Genomic DNA, 19,522 nt, shown 5'->3' with positions numbered 1-19,522 from the left:
AATTTGTTTCTCTAACCTCTTACCCACCTTCATTAGCTATAGTGAACAGAGTCAACTATAAGCATCTACCCCTTCCCTCTTATATCCCTTACTTCATGCCTCTCATTCCCAACACAGCCCCTCCTTCATCATCATGGAGTCCTTTCACTGAGTTATATGGAACCTCAGCTTTGTTAAGAAAAGTCTTCTCTAAGCTCCAACATTTTCTTGCACGCTTTCTCATCCTCCTTATACTAGCCAACAAAACTTTTCCTTTCCATAACAGTGCTACTCAGGACAAGTGTGCATTCTTTACAATGCTTTTGGACCATTTCACCATAGTCACCTCTTAATAATTTTCCACCTGAAGTTGTGGCATCTGCTTATACCTAGGACCTCTACATTTCCATTTATCAATTTTCAGGGAGTGTGGTCATCTATCTGAATGAATTCAACACTTGCCTAACATTTATCCACCATACTCTTCCCACTTCTATTGTTATGGACAACATTCTCCAAACGTTCCAAATGGAATTCGCCATTCTCTCCAAGAGTATCCTCCAAGTTTTTAGATCTCCCAAATTACCAGCTCTAATTCGCATCAGCCATCTAATATATTGACATAAAGTTACACATTCTATCGAATTTTCTACACAGATGATTATGTCATTTGCAAATAAAGATAGTTTTACTTATTTCTTTCCAATCTGGAAGGCTTTTCTTTTTCTTGCCTAATGCCCTGGTTAGAATCTCTACTACAATATTGAATAGAAGTGTTGAGAACAGAAACCCATGTGTTCTTATTCTTGATCTGAGGAGGAAAGAATTCTTCCACCATTAAAAATGACAACTGCTGGGACGCCTGGTGGCTCAGTCAGTTAAGCGACCAATTCTGAATTTCAAGTCAGGTCATGATCTCGCAGTTCATGAGTTTGAACACCTCCTCAGGTTCCGTGCTGGGGCTAGGAGCTGGCAGTTTACAGCCTGCTTGGGATTCTCTCTCCTCTCTCTGACTATCCCCCACTCATGCTGGGATCTTAAATAAGCTTTAAAAAAAAAAGTATTAACATCTGACATGTGGGTTTGGCTATTTCCCTTTTAGGGCTCCATCAGTTTTTGTATATTTTAAAACTGTTTAAAAGTTCTATAAATGTTTAGTACTCTTATATTCTGTTGATTAAAAGATCCCATTATAAAATAAACTTCTTTATCCCCAGCATTATTCTTTGCTATAATAAAATCTACCTCTTCTGATAACACAGCCACTCCAACTTTGACTCCTGTTAGCATGATACCTTTTTTTCCCAACCTATTTGTGTCTTTATATTTAAGATTTGTTTCAAGTCTTATATAGTTGGGTCCTGTTTTTTGTTATTTTATCTAATATCGATTTCATTCCCTTAATTGAGTCTCAACTATTTCGTTTGCTTACTGATGGTTAGGTTTGAGTATATCACCTACTACTTGTTTTCTATTTATTCCATCTATCTTGTTCCTTTCTTTCTGTTTTTGTTTGTTAATTTTTGTTAATTCCATCTTATATCATCTGCTGCTTTCTTGGCTATCACTCTGTTATTTCAGTGGTTGTGTTAGGGTTTATACTACATGTTTTATCACAGTCTACCTTCAAGTGCTATTATAATCACTTCACATAAAAGAACCTTACGAAAGTCTACTTCCCCTTTTCCACTATGAATTTTATGCCATTATTCTCCTGCATTTTACTTTTCACATTATAAACTCGATATACTGTTTATTTTTTTAGAGAGCGAGCTTCCTGCAAGCAGTGGAGGGAGAGCGAGAAGGAGAGAGAGAGAGAGAAAGAGAGAATGAACCTTACTTAAGCAGTTCCCATGCTCAGCATAGAGCCCCACACAGGGCTTGATCCCATGACCCTGGGATCATGACCTGAGCTGAAATCAAGAGTTGGATGATCAACCGACTGAACCACCCACGTGCCATGTTATAGAGATTTAAATAAGAACTAAATTTTATATGACTACCCACGTGGTCACCATTTTCTGTACTTTCCCTTTCTTTGTATAAATCCAGATTTCCATCTGGATTCATTTTTCTTCTGTTTAAAGGACTTCCTTTAATACTTCTTTTAACGCTGGAAAAAGTGTAACAAAAGTAATAACAAAAAAGGACAATGAAGACATTTTTATGTTTTATCTTTTTCAAAGATATTTTTGCTGGGTATAGGTTGATAATTTTTTTCCTTTAGTATTTTAATGATGTTGCTCTGTCTTCTTGCTTGCCTTGTTTCCAGTAGAAATCTGATGTCACTCTTACCATTGTTCCTCTATAACACCCATTATCTACTTTTAAGGTATTCTGTTTTCGAGGCGCCTGGGTGGCTCAGTGGGTTAAGCATCTGGCTCTTGGCTTTGGCTCAGGTCATGATCTCATGTTTTAGGAGTTCAAGCCCTGTGTTAGGCTCCACCACTAATGGTGAGGAGGCTGCTTGGGCTTCTCTCTCCCCCCCCATCTCTGCTCCTCTCCCACTTGCTGTCTGTCTCTCTCTCTCTCTCTCTCTCTCTCTCTCTCTCACACACACACACACACACACACACACACACACACACACACACACACAGCAAAACCCCCAAATTTTAAAATGATATTCTGTTTAATTCAAAGTTCTCTAGAGAAACAGATCAATAGTAGGTTTATGTATATACAGAAGGATATATTCTAAGTAATTGACTCAATTATGGAAGGTGGCAAGTCAGTATCTGCAGGGTAACCTGGAGAACCAGATGACAGCTGATGCTTCAGGTCAAGTCCAAAGGCTACTTGATACAGACTTCCTCATTGCTGGGGGGTGGGGCAGTGGTCATCTTTTGTTCAATTCAGGCCTTCAACTGGTTGGATGAGACCCACCCACATTATAGAGGACTGTCTGCTTAACTTAAAGTCCACTGACTTAAATATTCATCTCATCCCAAAACACAAACATCCAGGATTGTATATGACCACATACACGGGCACCGTGGCCCAGGCAGGTTGACAATATAAAATTAACCATCATACTTTATCTCTGGTTTCGAGCAACTTTATCATATGTCTTTGTGTAGTTTGCTCATATCTTGTTCTTGAGGTTTAATAAGCTTCCTGGATTTGTTGTTAAATTTCTTCAAGTTTAAATATGTTTTAGACGTTATCGCTTCACATATGTTTTTCTGTCCCTTTTTCCACCCTTTATGTTCACAGACTTCAATGACCCATGCTTGGGGACTTGGACCTGTCCCACAGTTCGTGTTGCTCTTTGCATTTCCCATTTTCTCCTCCCTCTCTCAACACTTTGGATGGTATCTAATACTAATGGCCTTCAAAATTATTACTCTCCTCTTCTGCAATCTCTAATCTGCCATGAATCCTATCTGGTGCATATTCATCTCAGATACTGTTGGATTCACCACTTTATATGGGTTTTTTATAATGGTTTATATGGGTCTTTTAAAAATTTTCCATGTCTCTACTTAACTCTATGAACAGATGGAATTCAGCTATAGTAACAGTTTTAAGTTTTCTTTGCTAATTCCTTTATCTGTGTCAGTTCTGAGTCAGATTCAATTGATTTTTCTTCTCATTATAAATCATGTTTTCCTGCCTCTTTACATGCCTGGTAATATTTGATTGAGTGTCCAACGTTGTAAATCTTATCTTAGGTGCTGGGTAATTCTGTTTCTGTAAATCTCATACAGCTTTGTTCTAGGATGCATTAAAGTTAGTAGCAAACAGTTTGCTTGAGCCTTTGGTCTTAATTTGATTTCTTAGGTGGGTCTAGAGCAGCACTCAGTTTTGGGCTGATTCCTGAGGCAAGAGCCTCCTGGTACTCTACCCAGTACCTTTTGAATTATGACGCTTTCAGTCTGGCTAGTGAGAATAGCCATAACTTTTAGCCCTGTGTGAACACCAAGCCATCTTTCTCTACTCTTTTCAAGCGTTCCTTTCCCTGGCCTTGGGTAGTTTCCTCATGTGTCTGCATTGAATACATTCCTGGTTACTCAAGGCAGACCCTCTGTAGATCTCTAGGGTTCTCTCTCTTCCTCTCCATTACCATGTCCCATGAACCCTAGCTGCCTTGGTCTCTCCAACTCTTAGGTCTAGGTCAACATAGGGAGTCCACTGAGCTCTACCTCAGTTCCTCCTGGAAGTGTGCCATGGCCTAGGAACTCTCTCAAGGCAGTAAGCTGGGGCAAATGCGGGGCTATTCTCATTGGTTTCTCATCTCTCAGGGAGGACCATCTTTTGTTGCTTGATGTTCACTCTCCTGAAATCTGTTGCATATTTTGTCTGTCCTCCAACCCTCTCCCCCCATGTACTTCAAGCAGGAGGGCAAACCCATTCCAGTTATTCTGTTTTGACAGAATTGGAAGTCCTCACTCATTCTTACTGTCACTGCCTTCTGTTGAGCATCTTCTTCTTTCCTTCTCTGTTCTACCATTACACCTCTGTCCACAGCACCTCTCCTTGCAAAAACAAATTCCCCAGACACTGCTTTCTCTGTTGCTGTTTACTTTCTTGAAAGCATGGTCAATGTGCAGCCTTAACAAGGGGCCAAGGAGTGAAAAGCAAGGTCTATACATTGTTATTTCCTCTGCTCACCACTCCCTCATAGCTCAGGCTGGTTTCTACTCTGACTCTGCTGAAAGTGTTCACTAATGACCATAATATCGCCACACCCAATAGTCCTTTCTCGGACTTGAGGACTTGAGGCTGATGATTATTTAACTCCAGTTCTTTTGGCCTCTTGTTCCTATTTGCCTATATGATACCATATAGAACTGCCTGGCTTAGAGTCCCTGTCTTGTGCAGATGTTAGAATGTAAGTTCAAAGTGTAGAAATGTTGATCTGTTCTGTTGACTAATGCATACTCAGTGCCTAAATCAGTAGCAGTCGTGTAATGGGTATTCAACAAATGTGGAAAGAATGAATGATACATAGTTGGTGCTTAGCACCCTCCTGCCTTGTACCACCCATCATCCCTCAACAATCTCTTTCAAACCCACAGATCAGTTGCCTCTCAAATCCAGATCCAAACTCTCTCTAGTCAGCTTATCTTCTGGCATTTGGATCATTGTTGAAAGTACTGCCAATGCCTCAAAATTAGCATGTCCAAAGCCAAACTCATCATTTATCTTAAAATTGCCTGTCATGTTTTCTCCACTTTTTACAATTCACTCAATCACTAGGCTCGAGACTTAAGGCACACATGATTCTTTTCTCTTCCTTCCTTTCCCTCTCTATTACCGGAAGTGATAGTTGCTCTTACAGAAATCAATCACATCTGCCTCTAACTCTCCATCCCCACAATCGAGGTCCCTACTGGATCAGCTCTCCATGGTACAGGTCTTTCTCAGAGGCTCCTCCAGCATCAGGTCACAACGCACCCTACACCTGTGTCCTTGGCCTCAACCCAGGAAGATCGCTGTTCTCTGAATACATCCTTTGCTTCCTATCCTTCTTCTCCTCACCCCATTTCTCTCTGCTCAGATATCATTCATCATGAGGCCATCCTCAAATGTAACATCCCCTATGCTTTCTTTGACTCCTCAGATTAGAAATGACCCTTTAGCTTTCTCATTTTTACCATCAAGCATAGCACATATCACATGGTCTTAAATACGCAGTAAATATCAACTGTTTGTCATTAGAAATCTTATCTTCCTAACCTGGGTGTAAGCTTCTTGACATCAGAGACCTTCAAAAAGGTCTCCAAAAAGTCACTGTGCCTGGTTCAAGATAATGACAACTCACAGAAGCTTGATATCCAAAATGTTAGCCAACTCAACATCTCCTACATCAGAAAACTCAACTAGCACACAAGGTTCCCATAAAAGGAAAATGTTAAAAATCTAGTAGAAATATGGGGCGCCTGGGTGGCGCAGTCGGTTAAGCGTCCGACTTCAGCCAGGTCACGATCTCGCGGTCCGTGAGTTCGAGCCCCGCGTCAGGCTCTGGGCTGATGGCTCAGAGCCTGGAGCCTGTTTCCGATTCTGTGTCTCCCTCTCTCTCTGCCCCTCCCCCGTTCATGCTCTGTCTCTCTCTGTCCCAAAAATAAATAAACGTTGAAAAAAAAAAATTAAAAAAAAAAAATCTAGTAGAAATAGAAAAATTATTGCAATTTACAATTGTAATATTTACAGGTATTTTCTTTTACATTATAATTCAAAACTGCTTTTCTAGCAATAGTATTTCTGATTTTATACCTCTGATAAGTGTACACTTTGTGTTTCTTTTTTCACATTTTAGGGGAAATCATTTTGCTTGAAAAGAATTACTGAATTAATAAGGTTTGCATAATTTCATAACCCATTTCTCCAAAGATATCCACAATTTTACCAACAATCAGCCAATACTACTCTCATCACAAATCCTAAGTCTTAGGGATGACTCAACTTCATTTGAAGCCTTGAACTGGAACTCTACCTCTGTCACTAGCTGTGTGACCATAGCCATCTCACCGTACCTTTGAGCCTCAGATGATTTAAAGACAGAGTCTGGAAAAAAGAGTCTTACCTGCCATGTAAAGCCATTATGAGGCTCACAGAGATAGGATACTTTCTGCAAAAACAGATTCAAATTACTATGGTCTCTTATTCACTCAATAAACACTTGGAGCTATGCCCAAACCTTATACCACATTCGGCATGTATAAAGCCAAATATGATGCTCTAACTGTCCTTAGGGGCTCACACCTCAGGCTGGGGAGACACACGTGTAGATGGCAGTGTGTGACAGGCAGTAAGTGACAGAAACATGGACGATGCACAGTGGGGGACAAGGGGGTGCTCAGTTCTCTCTTGGGGAAAAGGAAAACAGGAACAGCTTCACACATAAGGCCATGGCTTGAGCTCTAATCACCCTCTGTCGTCTCACCGATTATCACGAACCCCTTCCTCTTTTCTTCATCCTTTAACCAAGCTAGGTCTCTATTGCTTTACAGGCCCACAGTTTCTCATCTATAATTCTAAAATCTGAAAAGCTCCAAAAACCTAACTTATTTGGTGGCATACGTGACCCAAACTGATGCAAGGCTCTTCTTGGTCTCAGTATTTTTCCTACTTGTCAGGAAATCCTAGTTAAATGATTCCATCACTCGCCCAGCACCTCAACCAGGACCTGAGTCGTCTTTGGCTTTTTTCTCTCACCTTCCAAACCCAACCAGCCACTAAGTGTACTCTCGCTGCCTCTTCCTCATGGTGGGGGCGTGTCTCACACACTGTGGGATATTTGGCGGCATCCCCGGCATCTACCCGACAGAAGACAGTGGCCCCCTCCCCTAGGTGTGACAACCCAAAGTCCCGCCTGATTGAGAACCACTACCCAGACAGACTTCTCGGCCACGTCTGGAAACAACATAAGCTGATCAACGGTTCCGGTGCTGACTACCCCCCAGATGGGAACTATGAGGAAAGAAGACTCAGACTCCATCAGCTGCGCTGTTAGGGGAGTGTATGACCGACTCAAGTAGGCCAGAGTGACTCTTCAAGGGGGACTAGTACTCTGTGAGGCCGAGATGAAGCCATTTTGTTACAGTTCTAGAATTCCAGGTTTCTGCATTAGTTTGTATTAATGTTCTCCGGAGCTTGACTTATTCAGTGGCATTGAAATATCTAACGAGAGAGATACAGGGTGTAGCCATTTAATGCCACTCACCACCCCCAACACTATTTTGAAAAACGGAACATCCAAAAATAAATAAACTGACTGACGCATTTAACTACAAATAAAGGGTCCCACAAAGAGCATAAGACACAAGACCATTTGGGGGATGAGAAAGGGACAGAACTCGGGCACAGTACCCACCTGTGGTCGACACGACGTTCTCGGGACTTTCACTGCAGAGCTTTGACAACAGACTGGTCTTGCCAGAACCTGTGAGGCCTATGCAAACCAGGTCATACTCAGGTCGTGCAGGTGGTGGTCCCTTGCAGCAAAGTGCTCTAAAACACTGCCAAGAGAGGGGGAGAAATGTGGCTCTTTTAAGTAAGACTGGACACAAAGCTTAGTAACATTCGCAATGACTAAGTATTAAGAAGTAATTAAATAACCTATTCGTTTTAAGAAGCAAAGGTAACTTCAGGGTGGAGAACCATCTTTTTAACCAAGTGTTCAAAGCTAACATTCCCAGGAATGAGACTTACAGGGACTTCACGGCTCCCCTCCCACTGTCACTGGCACCCTGCGAGGGGCAGGACATCATCGCTCAGCTCTCCTACCAAAAATGCACAGCCTGAATCTAAGCATGAGACAACTTCAGACAAAACCACGCTGAGGAGCACTCCACAAGACGGCTGAACTGTTCTCTAAAATCTCAAGGTCTTACAAGTTGAAGAAATGCTGAGGAACTGTTCTAGGTTAGAGAAGACTAGAGACAGGGTAACCAAATGCAATGTCTTCCGGACTGGACCCTGGACCCTTGGGACAGGCAGAGGAAAAATGGCAGAAATGACATGGGGACAAGAGGTGAGGGCTGACTAGAGCTGCACAATTGTTCACAGGGTTGCAGAGGGTCTAGGTTCCTGAATTTCATCGTTGTACTGTGCTGATAAAAGGAAAATCCTTGTTCTGAGAACACACATTCTGAAGTATTTTAGAGATGAAGGGTCTTGATGTCTAATTAATTGGTTAGAAGAATTTCTGAATCTATGTCCATCGTCAGCTCTATACAGTGAGGAGTGTGATAGAGCAAACACGGTTAAGATGTTAATGACCAGGGAAGCGGAGAGTCATAAGAAAATTCCTTGTATTCATCTTTTAATTTTTTTTTAATATTTATTTTTGAGCAAGAGACAAACAGAGTGTGAGCAGGGGAGGGGCAGAGAGAGAGGGAGACACAGAATCTGAAGCAGACTCCAGGCTCTGAGCTGTCAGCACAGAGCCTGATGTGGAGCTTGAACTCACCAACTGTGAGACCGTGACCTGAGCTGAAATTGGACGCTTAACCGACTGAGCCACCCAGGTGCCCCTGTATTTGTTTTACAACTCTGGTATTATTTCAAAAATAAAAAGCTTTTACAAATCATTAAATTGAGCCCCTGTATCTACCTCTGCCATCTTGACCCGTGCCAAATTCTGTTTCAGGTCAACTGACCTCAGGGTACTGTGAACAGTTGTACAGTTTGTGCATGGCAAGACCTGTTTGCTCTCCAAGAGTTACAGGCAGGGGGATTTGGGAGACTGGAAATTAGGCAGTTTATGATCTTTCTACTTACTTGACAATCATTTATTAGGGGCCAATTATGTCCCAACTTGTAGAACCCTCAGTAATTCAGGAGAGAAAATGAGGGACAGGTGGGGGAGGGAGACCTATTGATTGCTAGAGCATCTGGAGATCCCAAGAGAAAAGACCTATGAAAAGTCTGTGCTAATTCTCATTCAGATAAAATCTGAGGCCTAATTGGCTCTCATAAGATCAATTTGACTATTTCTCTCTCATACTTCTCATATCCAGTTAGTCAACAAATCCTGTCCATGACTCCTCTGAAAGAGCTCTAGAACATGCCCACTGCTCTCCAGTCCAAGCCACCATCACCTAGACAATATCAACATTCTCCCACCAGTCCCGGGATATTCATTCTTGCCCTCTCCATTCTCCATGAGGCAGCCACGATGATTTTTTTATAAAAACAAAATCTGATCTTACCTGCTTAAGCCCCTTCCATGACTTCCAACTATTCTAGGATCCAAACACTTAGGACCTACAAAGTCTTCCAGAATCTGCTCCACCAACGTGCCCCCCCCCCCAGCCTCTTTTCGGGTCACTCTCCAGCCACTCCTCCCTCACTTTGCCCCCAATCATGGCAACCCTCTGGCAACTCCAAGCACTCCCAGATGCTGTTCCCTCTTACCCCAGATCTTAGCTCAGTGGACTTGTCAGCTTTTAGGTCTCAGCTTCAGCACCCCTTCTCCAGGGGCACCTGATCTGTTTCTATGAGAATGTGAGCCATTTCTGTCAAGCTCTCACACACGTTTGTCAATTCATCACACAATTACAGTTTCCTATTCATCACCAAACTGTGGGAACCAGACCTCTCCATCTTCATCCCAGTGTCCCCAGGGCTTTGCGGAAGACATGGCACATAATCTACCCTCAACGAATAAATGTTGAAGGAAAAACCCATGACACTGAAAGTTCACCTAAGAAAAAAAGAAAATGTAAAGGCTAATGGGAAGCTTGATCTATGTTCTCTTGGGGCCCCTCACATGTCAAGAAAAAAAGTATCAAACTAAGAGTAACCCTTGACCCTTTCACTTTACTTCAATGCCATAAGTTAGTCCAATTTAAGAGTGATTGCACTGTACAGGGTCTACTTTCCCAGTATGAGAGAGCTTCTTTTTGTCCCCAGTACACTCTTCCTTGGCTCTTAAGAGGTTCTCCCTACTTCTGGTAAACAAATCTAAGATCATCTAATCCATATTCTTCACAAATTAAACTCTAATCATATTTCCTGTCTTTTCAAGCCTGAGGAGCCCTAATTGTTTCAGTCTGCCGGCATACAGCAATCCCTCCTGCTCCATCACATTAGTTCTGTTCTTGGCATTACTTGAGTTCCATTATGTCTTCCTCTTACAAGATTAATGACCACAACTATAAACAGCACCCCAGATGCCAGCACATCACATCCTGGATGCGTACGAAGGCTGGCTGATACCGTCTGACATTTTGCAAATTTTATCTGTGAGTGCCCTGGACTCACGGGGAACTTTCCTAAGGGGCAGATACGTATTTGCATGTATCTACGTATTCCCTCAAAGAGGACCACTGGCTAGCTGCTATTTACTATGTCAGACAACACCACCAGTCACACTGTGGTTTCTCTTATTGGGCTGCTTTGATCTTCACTGGGAAAAGAGAGGAGACCCGATTCCTGCTCCAGATTGCCGTTTTCTTGCTCAGCTTCTCTCCTAGAATTCTCTCGGGCCATCTTCTAGAGGGGGACTGGACCAACTTTCCAGGTCGAAACAATCAAATCTTAAATACAGAATAAAATTATAGGTGACGGCTCGCTATCTGGCTCTGTTTAAGTTATTCAAATGCTTGGGGCGCCTGGGTGGCTCAGTCGGTTGAGCGTCCGACTTCGGCTCAGGTCACGATATCGCGGTCCGTGAGTTCGAGCCCCGCATCAGGCTCTGGGCTGATGGCTCAGAGCCTGGAGCCTGCTTCCGATTCTGTGTCTCCCTCTCTCTCTGCCCCTCCCCCATTCATGCTCTGTCTCTGTCTCAAAAATAAATAAATGTTAAAAAAAAAAAAAGAAATATTTCAAATGCTAGTATTACTTAACGTACTTTGGCCAGAAGTTCCAAAATTTCACCTTTATGTTTTTGTTTTTAATGTTTCTTTACTCTTGAGACAGAGACAGAGACAGAGCATGAGCAGGGGAGGGGCAGAGAAAGAGGGAGATGGAGAATCTGAAGCAGGCTCCAGACTCGGAGCTGTCAGCACAGAGCCCGACGCAGGGCTTGAACTCACAAACTATGAGAGCATGACCTGAGCCAGAGTCAGACACTTAATGGACTAAGCCCCCCAGGCACCCTCACCTCCATGCTCTTTTTAAAATCCAAAATGTAAAAATGTTTGCAGCCAAACTCAATATCTGTATCACCTGTTAATTTTTCTCTAGGTCACTAAGGCACTTTTGGCATGAAAAGCAATTTAGCAGTGACACTGTACTCACACACATCTTTCCATCTCCTCTAGGTTCTCCACGGTGATGGTTAAGACACCTAACATGTCATGTCTCCTCTCCCCCAAATCTGTTTCCTGAATTCCAGGCTCTGTATTTTCAACTGTTCTGGAATAACTCAAACTAAATGGGGGGGAGGGGGGAGCCTCCCTCCACCACACACACAAAACCACAGTCTATGGAAATCAGGTATTTTGGAACATAAAAGGCACAAAGGTTAGACTGACAATCATTACAAGATAGAATCTTTGAAATAAATCACAGAACCTTTGAATATTTATTTGAAATAAATAAATCCTATGCTTGGCAGGAGTAGTGTCAGATTTTGAGCCAACAAAATAAGGCTCTTAAAAATATGCTATTTCAAACGGGAAAAGAATGTTCATGTTTTTTTGAGTCCGTTCCTAAAAACTCTACAGTTTTCACTTGTTTTTCATTTTAAAACTTAATGAAGCTTCAGATCTCATAGTCCATTTACTTAAAATTACTCATTTTGGCCTCTAGACTATACTGTACCCAAGTTCATTGTGTCTGTCTCCTAAAGCAGCTCTTGCATTGTTAAGAGTAAGCCCCTTTCACTGCCGTACAATGCTAAACACAATGCCGTCGGCAGTCCTGACAGCAAGCGGCAAACTCAGGCCCCATTCCCAGGCCAGACAGTGAGGCATTGTGTGGCTCTGTTCAGCCTCCATAAACCTATCCATGCTTCAGTTTCCTCGTGATTAACCAGTAATGTTTTAACACTATCTGCCACTTCCTTTCTTCAGGAGGACGTTAGGAGGCATCAGTTCAATGCATTTTGCTACAAGAAAGGCACCAGAGCGATACATCACTGTTCATCAGGAGGCTCGTTTCCCTAAGGCATCCTAGGTGACAGTCGTTTCCTCGGGCAAGGGCCTGGCAGCCCACCACGCAGCCCAGACACTGGCACTTCCCTTGGCCAGGCCGCAGCAGCTTCCAGAGGGCTCCATCCCCTTCCAGTCCAACCCAAGACACTAAAGACACGAAACCCTTGGCCCTTGCTTGCAGCAGGGAGAAGTCTGCGTTGTAACCATGGGGGGGGGGGGGGGAGGGGCGTGTGCAAGCAAGGTCACGGTCTCTTGTCTAGACTGCTTCAGTTCACAGGTCTTCTCACACAGGGTCTGTTATGACACGTTCCTTTTCAAAAGGACCCAGTGTATCTCTGATTGTGCCAGGACGCAGGATGTTTCCCCTTAGCATAAATCCACAAGCTTCCACCAATGTCGCACGTGAGGAAACGGTGTGCCAAGGTCTTGAGAGAGGGCAAAGTCCGGAATCACCAGTAATATCTACGTCGTAGACTTTGGACAAATCATATAATCATATAATCTTTAGCAGAAAGGCAGATTAACTAAAAGCCATAAGCAAAAACCTTAGCAATATTTGCTTAAAGGAGACTGATGACTTGTACTGCGGGGGGCGGGTGGGGGGGGGGGGAGGGGAGGTGGGAAGCCAAAGATTAAATTGCAAAGATTAAACAAGGGCTTCTATTTCAGATAGGTGGCCTAGCACCAAGGCAGCAAGACGATCTTAAGATGTCTCCGTTTCTGTTGGGGACAGCGTCAGACGTTTTGGTAGGTCTGGCAGAGCCCCGTACATAATAGGTACTTAGCGGATAACTACTCCACAGATTGGCACCATAAAGCACTAATGAAGCACTTAACTGTGTATCTCCTTTCCCTCTCCATCTCCCCCCTTCATGACTCCAGCTACCCTCCAACTCACTCACTACGTTCCTCCAGCTGTCTGAGCCCCCTCATGCTCCGGTTCTGTGCCCCCCGAAGAAAGGCTCTTTCCACTCCTCTCCTTGGCAAATTCCTAGTCAAGGTACTGCTCTGATGGTACTCCTCTGAAAAGTCTTCTCTAGTGACCCCAGAGAGCTAATTCCTTCTTTCCCTCCTTGGTTCACGACACACACTTCTAGCACGGAAGTATCAGGCCAGGTGTTTTTCTTGTTGTTGTTTTGTTTTGTTTTCCTAACAGTAAGAATTAAGCAGATGATAGAATTCGACACATCGACTCCAAGACCTGTTCATCGTTGATTCAAAAAGTTGCATTTTACAGCTACCAAGGGTGGCCAGGCCTGAAAGCAGAGAAGCAGAGTTGTCCTACAACAGGTCAATTCTGGACAGAGTCTTACTCAAGATCCTCCCCCCTCTGGCACCGGCCCTTGCATTGCCAGTATTTCCTACCATCCCGTGTCCTTAAGTCCCTAGCCTTTGGGAACATGGCATTTGTTTCAATTGATGCTCTGTTTTTCATCATGAATACAAGATTTTATTCTGAGCATGATTTCAACTTGATTGAAGCTCTGTACAGTTGCTGGAAAATTTTCTTCAGTCAGCTTGGGGACTTCCCCCAGGGCCATGCAGTCACTGCCTGAACCCCACACTATCTCCTCCTTATTTAAATACGGGTCTCACCAAACAAAAAACCAGAGTTCCTACAGCAAATAACCAAGTCTTTCGGTGGAGTCCTAGGGTGGGGCCTGGCACTGCGCTCCATAAATGCTTCTTATATGAACACAACACTCATTAGTTGGTACCTAAAAGCAAGAGATGAGTCACTCGTAACCTGAAGTGGATTTATTTCTTAGTTTGGTTTTAAAACCAAAAGGAGACACCTGTACATTCCGACCCTTGCTCTCTTGCAATGAAAGAAGTTTTTAAAAGGAAGTCCATTTCTGGAAGTGTTTTCTAATACTAAACATGTCCAAATAACAAAATATTTAGTGTTTAAATATCTAAAATTATATAAGAGTTAAAATAAAATATTTTCCAAGTGCATAATAGTCAAATGTGGGTCTGCCTGTGGAAAATACAACCAAAATCTATCATAACACGCATAGCAGCTATCTAAAGCTTCTGGAAAAGACACGAGGAAGGATGGCTGCCCCTAAAACTTAAAAACAAATCCAAATGCTACTAATAGCACCAGATAGAAGGGATATGTGTGTGTTAACTCACTCCTTGAACGACCCGTTGAGAAAAGCGCTTCCCCCTTTAAGATGGGGGAAACCGAGGCCCAAAGATATTAAGTAACTTGCCTCAGAGCGGCCAGGATTGGAAGCCTCTGACATCTGAGTGTGCGCCACGTATGGGGAAAAGACATTACACGCATCCTGTGTAGAGGGCAACACAGAGATGTGAACTTGCGACAGCTAGCAAGCGACCGAGCTGGAGCTCCCACCAGGGCTGCATGGCTCCAGAATGCCTACTCGTGTCCTCTCAGCCTCGGTGCCACATCCGGAGTCAGGGATTAGAGCCCCAGAAACGGGGTGTCTCGGTGGTTTCAAGGAGATGAGAACTTTGAAGAAGTTGGCCTCTGTGAGAGAACAGATCCCTGGCAGAGGAAGGGGACGATGCAAGCCTTGACACTGCTCTCCTTGCACTGTCAAGTTTATTGCTCAAGGGCCTGCATCTTCCTCCCAGTGGAGCTGGGGGACCTGCTTCCTGCACGGCTGACTTAGGGAGGAGGGCAGGCGGAGAGGGGACCGGCTGGGAGGGAGGCGAGGGGACCCTGAAGAGTTGCTGGCTTCTCTCTCCTGCTGTCGGCCTCTTTCACTTAACCATTTTTTGTCCTCTGGCAAGGACAAAGCTTGTCTATTAAGAGAAGCCCACGCTGCCGCAGAGATTTCTGATTCTAAGCACGGTAGCAAGGGTGGGGGGGGGGGTGGAGAAAATCTCTAAATAACAGTCCCCAATTTTCCCCCTTAAAATATATGTGTATGTCAACTATACCTCAATAAAGTAAATACATAAGCAAATACTAAAAATAAATCAACCGTACTGGGGGAGAGTATGGAGAAAAATACACGAATAACCTGGAATGCGTAGAAATACACGTGAAGGAGATAAACCGTAACACGCAATCTCTTGGCTAATCCTTTCCTTCTACTTGCAAGAAAAATGAGTTTCAAATATGCTGCAATGTCTTGGAGTAACTAGTGGTCCTTGCAAACAAGTGAAAAAAATGTAAATTCACACGGCACCTATAGCAATAGAAGAAGCCAGGGGGGGTGGGGGGAGGGTGGGTGGAGCTGGCTGTGAAGAGGCCCTTGATCACCAGGCAGATCCCAGGAGAAGACTCTTCGCACGTCACAAGAGCAATCCACTTTTCGAGGTGAAAAATCCTGTGGCCCTTTAAGACCCTAGTGGGAAAAACAATAAATTGTTTTTACAGAAGATGGGTCAAACCTTTCGGCCATGTGGGCTGCTCCGGGCTCACTGATGAAGGCTTTGGCCCAGAACTGTCCCAGGGCTGAGGCTTCTGGCCAATACATCACACTGCCTCGGGACACGAAGTCTGTCTTTGCCTTCCCCTTTGTATTTCTCAATCCACATTCCTTTTTGGGGTGAAATACTCCATTATTTCTGCTTTGTTCTGGTCTGTCTCCTGTCTCTGTCCCTATTAACTCGTGGCAACAAAAGAAACAAACAGAAGCAGGGGATTTCATGCTTAGCAGCTACAGACACTGGCTTCGCGGCTTTGCAGAGGAGCAGACATCGGAGACCCTGAATGGAAGAGAGTTGCTGCTGTGCTCAGCCAGACCAGGGGCCCACGTGGCTCCCCGCCCGTGCATCAGTCCTCCTAGATCAGCGGGACTCACCAGTCCTGCTAAGAGCACCTCAAGACGAACCAGAAGTAGGGTTTTCCAAGTTAGGGCATGTATCTGATAATTAGATTGAAAGACTGTAATTCAAGATTCTCCTATATTCCTAGCTCTCTAAAATTTCAGGACTTCTCGTATTGAAAATAGATCAAGATTTTTTTTTTCCTTAAAACTCAAAAAGGTAGCTAAGTAGAAGATAAGGCTCTTATTTTTACTATGTAATTCTTCTCTTATAATGGCTACATGAAATATCTCCTTTTTAAGTATCAATTTTTTAAAATAACATAATTATACAATAAAACCAGAAGTAAATTTCCCAGGCATGACTTTGGGTAAGGAGACCCAAGCTTTCTATGCAATATTCACAAACATACCCTAATTACGGCTTAACCTGGGTCAGTTTCAGACCATGTATTTTTTATTCCTAAAGAGCAAAGAAAGGGGCACCTGGGTGGCTTAGTCAGTTAAGTGTCCGACTCGGGTTCAGGTCACGATCTCATGGTTCATGAGTTCGAGCCCTGCAACAGGCTGTTGTCAGTGTGGAGCCTGCTTCACATCCTCTGTCCCCTCTTCTTCTCTGCCCCTCCCCCGCTCATTCTCTCTCTCAAAAATACAGAAACTTTTTTTTTTTAAGAGTGAAGAAACACAAAATTCAGCAGAAAATTAAACAGATTAATACATTTTGTATCAAACCTCATTTTTGGTCACTATCTGAATAGAACATTTCTAGATGCAAAGTGGGGCATAAAAATATATAATATTCCTCACCAAGGGTATTTTTCTATCCTCTGTACACTTAGGAAGAGTCAGGGAATGAAGACATTTAGAAAGAGCTAGGCTCCCTAGGTAGACCTTCAAGTGGGTTTAACCATCCTCTGAAAATCCCCGGGAAAGATCCCAACAAAGCAAATTCTCTCTGCTCTTGGTGCTTTTAGAACTGGAGCTGGGGAGCCGTATAACAGATGAGAAGCAAAACCAACCAAAAGCAAGTGGGTTTTCTAGTAGCCCCTGACAGTGGACATCTTATTCCCGTATTTTGGGCAACAACAGAGCATTCCTTTACTTAGTAATCTTCAGGTTCCATGAAGATGGACCTCAGGCCTACATATCCCATCAGTCACCAATCTCTGCTCATCCGTCCCATTCCCCACTCGGTCTCTGCCCTCTCCCTGTAGCCCCCTGGCCCTCAAGCCTTTGTTCAAAACATCACTACTATCTCCTAGACAACACAGCCTGTTCTCCTTACCTCAGGTTTACCAGACTCCGATTAAATCTCAAAATGTTAACAAAGATCTTTCCTAAACACATCGAGTCGTTCCCGTGATTTCAAATCTTTCCAAGACCACCTAGAGCTGTCAGGATAAAGTCCAAGTTCCTTATTGAAGCAGATAGGGTCTTTATGATGTGGACTTTGCCTTCATTTGCAATCTCTAATGGCTGTCATAACGATTACAAGAGATAACGGTTGTAATGTTTGTAAGGCACCTAAACCAGGGTTCGACGCACAAAACTTAAAATTGTAAGTTTATAATACATAGGGGCTATTTTTCAACCATATACATGACCTCCATGCCAGTCCTACAGATCTATGTGCACAGGTCCCGTTCCAGTCTGTTTCGTGCTCCAAGGCCAAGGAGTTGACCCTCTGCCTACACATCATTCTCCACTATCTCCCTCTAGCTGGCTCCTAGTCACCCTTCAAAATTCAGCTCGATAGTAATTTCTTCCGAAAGACCTCTGTGCCCTCAGTCTGATTCAGATGACCTTCTTTAACTACCTTAGTGCCTTTTCTATTCTACCATCCTAACACTTACCATTCTTTGAAGTTGATTTCTAGTCCAGCTTCCCCCACTAGGACTATGAGCACCTGAATATAGGTACCACTTCTAATTCCACTTTGGAACTTGAATGGCGGAGACCGCATCCACCATGTGGTAAGATGAGATCCCCACTTAATTAAGTCCTCACGGCTTTATTTATTTTTTTTTTCAACGTTTATTTATTTTTGGGACAGAGAGAGACAGAGCATGAACGGGGGAGGGGCAGAGAGAGAGGGAGACACAGAATCGGAAACAGGCTCCAGGCTCTGAGCCATCAGCCCAGAGCCCGACGCGGGGCTCGAACTCACGGACCGCGAGATCGTGACCTGGCTGAAGTCGGACGCTTAACCGACTGCGCCACCCAGGCGCCCCCTTTTTTTTTTTTTCCAACGCCTCACGGCTTTATTAAGTGCGAGGTCAGACAAGCCTAAAACTGAGCTCCACTGGGATTTGGAGAAGTTACTTCACTGATCTCTGTTTCCTAATCTAGAGAGTGAGGATCATCTCATGGATTCTTAGGAGTGGTCATTGAGGTACCATACCCCACATGCTCAGAACAGTGCTCAGTCAACAGGTACTGCCATCATGACTTATTAGATTTTTCACTTCGAGGAAGGTTTTCCTAAAAGGAACTGATTTTTCTGACCAATCAGGATCCTTCACAGAGTAAAGATAATTCAGGGTCTGGATTTATTTTAGTACCCATTTGGTCAAAGTTCTGATATGATATACCAAAATACCAATGGTGACTAAGGACCAGTAGACAGTCCTTTGGTTTGCTATAGTAACAGCTATTAAAAGGCACTGTGATATAACGCAGAGTGAGACCATCACTGTTTTTTTGTTTTGTCTTTTGTTTTTGTTACCAGAGAGGAGGAAACTCCTATAAAACAGCTTTTAAACATTACTGGTGTATCTTAAGAGCTAGACCAATTCTCTGCATGTCAATCTCCTATGTCTATGCAGACCTAGACAAAAGCATAATAGGCAGAAGAGGGTCTGTAAACCCTGCGTGTCCTCAAATCACGTTGCTGTTAACTGCTGACAGAGACGAATGTTTACTATGGTCTAGCGCCGAGGAGCCAATACAGTGAACGAGATGCGATCTCGCCTCGCACATCAACACACGTGTCAGACAGATTCTGACTGCAGAGTCTGAGCAGGTGGGGAGAGGGGAGGGCACAGCTGGGGAGCTCAGATCTACAGCTGAGCTGGCAGCAGCGGTAGTTCAAGCCATCTTCTCACCTTAGGAGCTGGAATTAATCTGAGAGTTATTTAAAGGTGTGTTTTATTAAAGAGGCACTTTGCGACTACTGTCAAACTTCACAAATGCTCAACACAAATTAAGGCAGCTCTACTTGAGGTCATTGAAGATATCACCAGATTTCCT

At 43.6% G+C, this 19,522-nt stretch overlaps 1 protein-coding gene across 4 annotated transcripts in view; it reads right to left on the bottom strand.

Moving 5' to 3' along the window:
• ARL15 (ADP ribosylation factor like GTPase 15) overlaps positions 1 to 19,522 on the bottom strand; it is a 408,521-nt gene that overhangs the window by 256,039 nt on the left and 132,960 nt on the right. For all 4 annotated transcript variants that reach the window (XM_047092640.1, XM_047092633.1, XM_047092620.1 and 1 more), the window contains exon 2: positions 7,799 to 7,943. In XM_047092640.1, the coding sequence (XP_046948596.1) occupies positions 7,799 to 7,943 (145 nt within the window). The remainder of the gene's footprint in view (positions 1 to 7,798; positions 7,944 to 19,522) is intronic.

The sequence above is a fragment of the Lynx rufus genome, unplaced genomic scaffold (assembly GCF_022079265.1).
Source record: "Lynx rufus isolate CCGP_SWC_20201006 ecotype Redwood Valley unplaced genomic scaffold, mLynRuf1.p SCAF_1, whole genome shotgun sequence".
Classification (NCBI taxonomy): domain Eukaryota; kingdom Metazoa; phylum Chordata; class Mammalia; order Carnivora; family Felidae; genus Lynx; species Lynx rufus.
Note: the sequence above shows the minus strand (reverse complement) of the source record. Positions and strands in the feature narration are given on the sequence as shown.